Source organism: Macrobrachium nipponense, chromosome 35, assembly GCF_015104395.2.
Source record: "Macrobrachium nipponense isolate FS-2020 chromosome 35, ASM1510439v2, whole genome shotgun sequence".
NCBI classification, from domain to species: domain Eukaryota; kingdom Metazoa; phylum Arthropoda; class Malacostraca; order Decapoda; family Palaemonidae; genus Macrobrachium; species Macrobrachium nipponense.
Genome location: NC_061096.1, coordinates 59,408,121 through 59,415,315, shown reverse-complemented (window position 1 = coordinate 59,415,315; position 7,195 = coordinate 59,408,121). Strand labels below are relative to the sequence as shown.

The following is a 7,195-nucleotide window of genomic DNA, read 5'->3' as shown; positions in this document are numbered from 1 at the left end:
ACTTGGGTCCGACAATGTGCTCCCTCTCTGTCCATTCCTTTACAATGGGATGTGAAAGTTGTAAAGCATTATCATTCATCCATGGATGACAATACTGCTGCATACTGACCTGGATTTCCCCCTTTTATAAGGAAAAGACAGGTTTCCCCTCAGTCTTTCCTGTACGTATGATTTTTCACACAGCAACAAGGCTTCCAATGCTAGTAAAACATTCAAAGGAAATATACAATACAATATTAAAATGCAAAAATACATTTTATTCAGACACATACACAATTATGTATATAAACAAACATTTCCATACAAATTCTTCTGCACATACAAATAATGACTCCACTGAGAATACAAAAACATAACAAAGAAAATACTTATATCTACATAATTTACAAAATATACAATGGAGTAGAAATTGCCACAAACACGGAAAAAATATTGAAAATTTACAAACACATGCAATTATCATACTCCTTTTTCACACTACTGCATTTGCAGACAACCAATATGTTCAACAGTTTAAAAAAAAAAAGTAGAGGAAAATGGCTGAACAAAGCTGCAGTGCAGAGAATCACAAACCAAACAAGTTAAGAAAGGAGCTATGGTACAATTGAATATGAAATTCCCTGTATGACTGATCTCTCTCAGGTTTTTTCTTGGCAAACATTATTCAAACGAAACTAGAACACAAAATCCATAGTGTGTCTCTCAACTTCACAAAGACGAAGAGATGAAAAATGATAGATCTTGACCACCTATTTGTCAAATAAACCATTAAGTATAATCATATTTGATCATATGAGCATATCTTTGTTTCAATGATGAGCATATCTTTGTTTCCGTTACTCCTATGTACAAAAGAACATATACTAGTATGAGATTCACAAAATATTTGTTTGAAAAACTAATTGCTACAATACAAGACAAGCAAATATTAAAGGAAAAATAGATGGGATAAGAAAGTCAAGAGCTATGAAATGGTAAAAGAATGAAAAGACTTAAAAAAAAAAAAATGTTTCGTTAGTATTTAATCATTGCAAACCTCTTGTATCTATGGAGCAAAGAAATGCTTGATATAAAGTAAGCTTAAGCGTCAATCTTAGTGTGGGCAATACCAAAACAAGAGTTTTTCTGAAAATCAGTACCCACCACCGCCTGCTTTGCTTGAAAATACAGGCAATGCCCTATGTCTTAGAAGTTCCATTACTATGACAACACATTATCATTATACAATTCAAAATTACACAATACATCACCATCAGCGTAAATGATACTCACAAACACCTTTATTCCAATTGAGCTTGTATCATACCATCTTTGTGCATGTTCATTTTTGAGTCAGTTTCTTGGTTTTGATAAATTCATGGCAAATCTGTAAATTTATAGTGACTTAGCATTTTTTATGTAAAACATAAAATATTCTACAGGGAATTTGATAATATTCTGTAGTGTCTTAAAGTTGATTTGTGAATATCAAGGCAAGATCCCAATAAAAATAAGAAATATGCATGATTTACAACAGACCAGTCACCCAGCATGATTTACAATAGACCCAGCAGAACAGTAGTGTTATCTTTATTGCTGTTGCTTTCATAATACATAGATTCTGTAGTACGAGGGCCCTTGGTTTGAATATACCAGCCACATTTACAGGATCTGCCATTTGTTTATCAAGTTATTCAATGTGAAGCTCGTCCACACTTATTACCTATTTGCAGTAATTGATTTTAATATTATTGTTATGCGTTAGTATCTGTACATATAAAGGGACTATTGTGCTATATACAGTACAAACTAAATCTGGACTTGAGCATTCCTTTGCTCATCTATGACAGATGGGAGCTTACTATCAGTATCCTGTAACAGTTGCAGAGAAGCTATGAGATTCTCATATACTACCTGTAATTTATTGCAAAGAATTAGCATTACTGTCAACAGGTGTATCATATGCATCTTTACGAGTTACCAATATTATTGAATCCATGTTTTAGTAAAAGATAATGAGCTCTCGGAGGGTTCACTCCCATACTCCCCTATCTACTTGCACGTAGGTTGACCTTGTATTCTATGGACCTTTGTCTATTTCTATAATCATCACCATCAAGAATTTCATCACCTGTTTCAATAGTGTCTTTTGAAGCACTTATCATGTTATATGCTGAAATATATAAATAATAATATCTTTATCTTCAAGAAGCAATGACTTCAACTTTTTACTTGACAGCAGATGTTGCCAGATAGTACTTTCAGCTCTGTGAGCAGAAACTGATATAAGGATAAAGAGTTGGTTCCAGTGCTGTAAACAGTCAACACAAGCGCTAGAAAGAAAACAAGAATCAAGTTTGGTCGACAGAGACAGTTAACCATTTAGATGTCATACAGGTACTTCTACACTTTTATAATTTTCCTTTTCATTAACAAACACACATGCAAAATTCTGCATTGGGAAGTAATTGAAAATGAATTACCTAGCTACATATGATTAACTTGGTATATTTACCTGTCAATATACAACACCTTCAATAAACTGAAATGATTACACTTTCTTTTCTTAAGTGGTAATTATCTAACTGACATGATTACACAGTCGATACCAGTCTACTTCAGAGGCTTCCAAGAAAATTCAACTTAGTAGTTTTACGCGCTGTCAAAAAGATTGTCCGTACCAAACTATAATTCAGTTTTACGCACTGTCAAAAAGACTGGCCATACCAAACTATAATTTTTAAGACTGCAGTACGTATATCTAATTAATACTACTGATCTTGGAAACACCAAGCATGTCTAGCATCTTTCCAGAAAACAGCTTGAGTTTTCCACTCAACAGAATTATACATGGAGAGTCATAAAGACTCAGTAATTTTAGATGTGAACAATTAATATTCTGTATTGTACTGAGCCAAATTAACATCTACCATATAGATTACACATGTAGTTTTTAAAGGGGAAACCTCCATATTTCACAGAAGGCTCAAAATTGACAAAATTCTTATAATTCTGAGAATGGGTCTTTAAAATTAAACATTCTTTTGATTAAACTGTGTGTGTGTGGGAGGGGGGGGGGGTACTAGTGTACAGGGTAACAGTAATCTTTGACATCTTAAAATTCAGTCTGAATTCAAGATAATAATTATTAACAACATCAGCTAATAAATGATTAAAAATGACATGCTATAAAGAATAAGACATAGAAAACTGAAGCACACAATTTGATGAAAACATATTTTGAGAGAGTGAGAATCTTCGCGTCTCCATACAAACCAACAAAGTATATAGCATAAATAAATCTACAATACCTTCCGTTTCTTTTTTAAGGATTCCTAACATGGGAGATTTTACGTACAAATTACCCTGTCATTTCCAAAGCTATTACTAACTTTTAACACTGATAATTTTCTTGGCACAACAAACAGATCATGTTGCTTATTCTTCTATATCTAATTACAAACTGTAAGGGGATGCTGCATTATTAACTGGCTATGTAAGGGAATAACCAATAGGTATAAAGGCACAGTTTACCTTCAGCAATTTCCCAACAACAAAACCAGAGCAAACCATTTTCATGTAGCTCAAGATACTAAGCTGCTATATGAAACCATTACCTCTGGCAAATTCTAAATACCCTGAAATATGACTGGATATTATGGAAAAGCGTTAGGAACCTAAAAGTTAGATTAAGTAATTATCCAGTAAGATTTTTTTTTTACCAAATACAATTACATACAACTGCTTGAAGTGAGTTGTATCCGACATTGGAAAATCTAAATTTTGTGCTATGAAGACATTAAGCAATACCGCAGTGTTCAAATTACAATTACACCTTTACAATACCTTGAAGATCCAGCATTGTTTAACATGATAATGTTTAATATTATAAAATATGAAAATCATCATATCTGTAAAGTAAATGAAAGCCCACAATGTTTCACAATCCAATAATTTCATCCTTTCATTAAAGGAAGTTGATCATGATCTAGTTCCTAAATACAGTACTAATTAAAAATCTCTAAAATTCTTGTGGAAAAAGCAATGTAAGAACAAAATAAATAAATATATTAAGTATTTGACAGAAAAATGTAAGAAAGATATTACAAACATTGTACATCAATAAATTAATCTAGTGAGAAGAAATTGAGAATATTTTTAATATTAATATGTTATTCCTATAATTATTTGTACGTGACAGTCAATAATCAGAGTTCCACATCTTTTCCTAACAAAAAAATTTACAACACATTCAATCTGTACTTTTTAAAATATAATAAAGTTACCTCGACATATATTACATTCTAATAGAATCTGAAAGTATGTTATGGTTACCATGGATATATTACACTGTAATAGAATTTGCACTGTGATCCTTTCATTCCTACCTTAATGGGCTGAAACTCATTAATGCCCATTAGTTTTTCTGCAATCGACACAAGAAAAATGGGTTGTTAACTAATGAAACTATTTTCACAAACGCAAAACTTCAAGGGACTAAATTTGACATGACTTGCTTCTCCTAAAGTGTCTTTCACTCTTACATAAATTGTGTGTTCTTCGAATGCATGTAGTGTGTGTATTAATAAAATAAGTATTTCCAAACCTTCAGTTCTCTTGCACATTATGATAACACATGTTGACCAGGGATATAAAGTACATCAAAATCAGGAATGATCTTTAAACACATGTACAAAGTCATCACATCCAACCATGACATTCTGTAACAAGTTCATCATCTTAAGGAATGCTGTCTAAAACACAGAAATTCCTTAGTATTTTTCCTGTAAGGATAATTTCAACATCCTTCAAACTACAAAAACTTAAACTGGGTACATAGGATATGACATTACTTATATATACAATGTACCCAAAAGTACTAAGTGCTTGATGTTTACTGTTCTAAATAAGTTCAAATGCTAAATGCTGTCCCTTGAAAATTACCTGGACTATCTCCCTCTGTTATACTATCTGGATTCACTGGATCAGAGTGCATTAAACTGATATGTAAGAGTGAAATTGATCATGCAGGCATTATTGACATCCTTTATCCAACTACCAGCATTATTTCCATTGCACTGTAGATCAACAATAATTATGAAAAGCATCCTTGAAGCTGCCTAATGACTTGGGCATCTAGAGTGGAAAGATCAAAACTTAAGTGTGCTGTGGTTAAATTGAAGCTACTATTTTCAGCAATAATGTCAACCACTTGCTGAATTTTTTGACGATCACTAGAGTTGACAGAATTTGAGATTTTCTGTTGTAATTCAGATAATTCTTGAAAATATTCTATTGATGGATTTGGACTGGTGTCACCTTCTTCCTTAACCTTTACTGTTTCAGATTTCACTTCTTCTTTAACAGGTTTAGCTGTTTCTGTAACAGGTACACTCACTTTGTTAGAGAGAGAGGGACTCTCAGAAGCTATTCGACGTCTTTTCTTTTCCCTTGGTTGGGCTTTTCTCCCTTGAGCTTCTCGCTTGGCCGGGTTCTTTCCATTCTCACGTACAGGTAGAATGTCTTCTTCATCACTAGATAAATCGGGTTCCTTTTTCACCTGCTGTCGGGGTGTGGTTGAAGCTGTCTGCTGTCCAGTAGGAGTTTGGCCAGGCCGAACCAAGGCTTCTGAGGGTGACTTCAATGGAGGTTTGGCTGGACTCTTTTCGGGAGCAGCTATTCGTTCTTCGCACTCACTATCAGAACTACTAACATCTTCCATCAATCTACTCAAGGGATTTTTGTTCTTCTCCCCAGACCCAGCGCCTGGTTTCAAAGGTCTTCCCACCACAGCTGCCCCTCTCGATGATGCAGTTTGAGGCAGACTTTCACCCACTGAAACATGGGATGGGGAACTCACAGTTGACATGCTACTTGTTGACCTTGTTGGTGACCCTGATAGAGACCTTGATTTTGATCTACCTGGTGAACTTGATACAGATCTGCTACCTGAACCTGACCTGGATCTTGATCTGGACTGAGATCTAGATCTTGACCTTGACCTGGACCTGGACCTGGACCTAGACCTAGACCTTGACCTGGATATAGACCTAGATCTGGACCTGGACCTAGATCTAGACCTTGACCTGGATCTTGATCTAGATCTAGACCTCGATCTAGACCTAGATCTGGACCTGGACCTAGATCTTGACCTAGACCTGGACCTTGAACGAGACGCTGACCTCGACGGGGAGTGAGATTTTGACCCTGATGCAGATGGAGTTCTAGAAACAGTTCTCCTGGATCCTGAGCTAGACCGAGACCGAGAACGAGAGCGGGACCGAGATTTAGATCTTGTAGGCGACTGTGACCTTGAAGGAGACCTCGATCTAGAATGTGAATCACGATCAGCAGATACATTTGACGGAGGGCTTCTTGACCTTGAAGATTTTGATGAATGTGAACATTCAGGGGATGGTGACCTAGAAATGCTGGGAGAAGGTGAAGCACTTCGTGATGAGGACTTGGATGATGACCTTGACCTCGACCTCGACACAGGTGCAGGAGGAGAAACTTTAACAATGGGCTTTTCTTTCTTTTTCTCTTTAATGATGGGAGGTGGTACAACAAGGTCTTCTTTAATGACTTCTTTAACTGCAACTTTCTTTGATTTAGACTCCTTTTTGCTAGGCTCTTTAATGACAGGTTTCTCTTCCACCTTTGGAAGTGCAGCAACCCTATCTTCCTTGACAATAGCTGGCACTACAATCTTAGAACTACTTTCAGATTTAGATGGTAATTTCTCAATGGGTTTTTCACGTTCAGGTTCTACAATTGGAGGTTCTTTATCTCGCCGCTTTTCTTTTTTTTCTTTCTTTTTCTCTTTCTTGTCTTTTACCTCTTCAGCAATTTTTTCAACGGGTTTGCTGATTTCGAGATCATACTTTTTACGTTTGGAACTTGAATCAGACTTGATACTAGTCGCAGGTGACAATGATCTCTTTGAAGCAGGGGATGCCGACTGCTTGGAAGATGGTGATAATAATCGTTTTGATGACAACTGGGCTGGAGACAAAGAAGGCTTTACAGGAGGTGGGGACAAGGGCTTTTTGGAGGACTCCTTTTCTCTATGCTTTTTACTATCCTTCTCACGATCTCTTTCCTTCTTGTGTTTCTCTCTATCCTTGTCTCTATCTTTCTTGTGTCTATCCTTGTGACTCCTATCTTTGCTCTTATCCTTTTTTTCATCTTTTGTTTCACTGGTACCTGACTGAGT

General features: G+C 35.6%; 1 protein-coding gene across 1 annotated transcript in view; it reads right to left on the bottom strand.

Moving 5' to 3' along the window:
* Nucleotides 1-254: 254 nt before the first annotated feature.
* LOC135208376 (serine/arginine repetitive matrix protein 2-like) overlaps nt 255-7,195 on the bottom strand; it is a 90,617-nt gene continuing 83,676 nt past the window's right edge. The window contains exon 9 of the mRNA XM_064240476.1: nt 255-7,189. Within this exon, the coding sequence (XP_064096546.1) occupies nt 5,075-7,189 (2,115 nt within the window). The 3' untranslated portion in view covers nt 255-5,074. The remainder of the gene's footprint in view (nt 7,190-7,195) is intronic.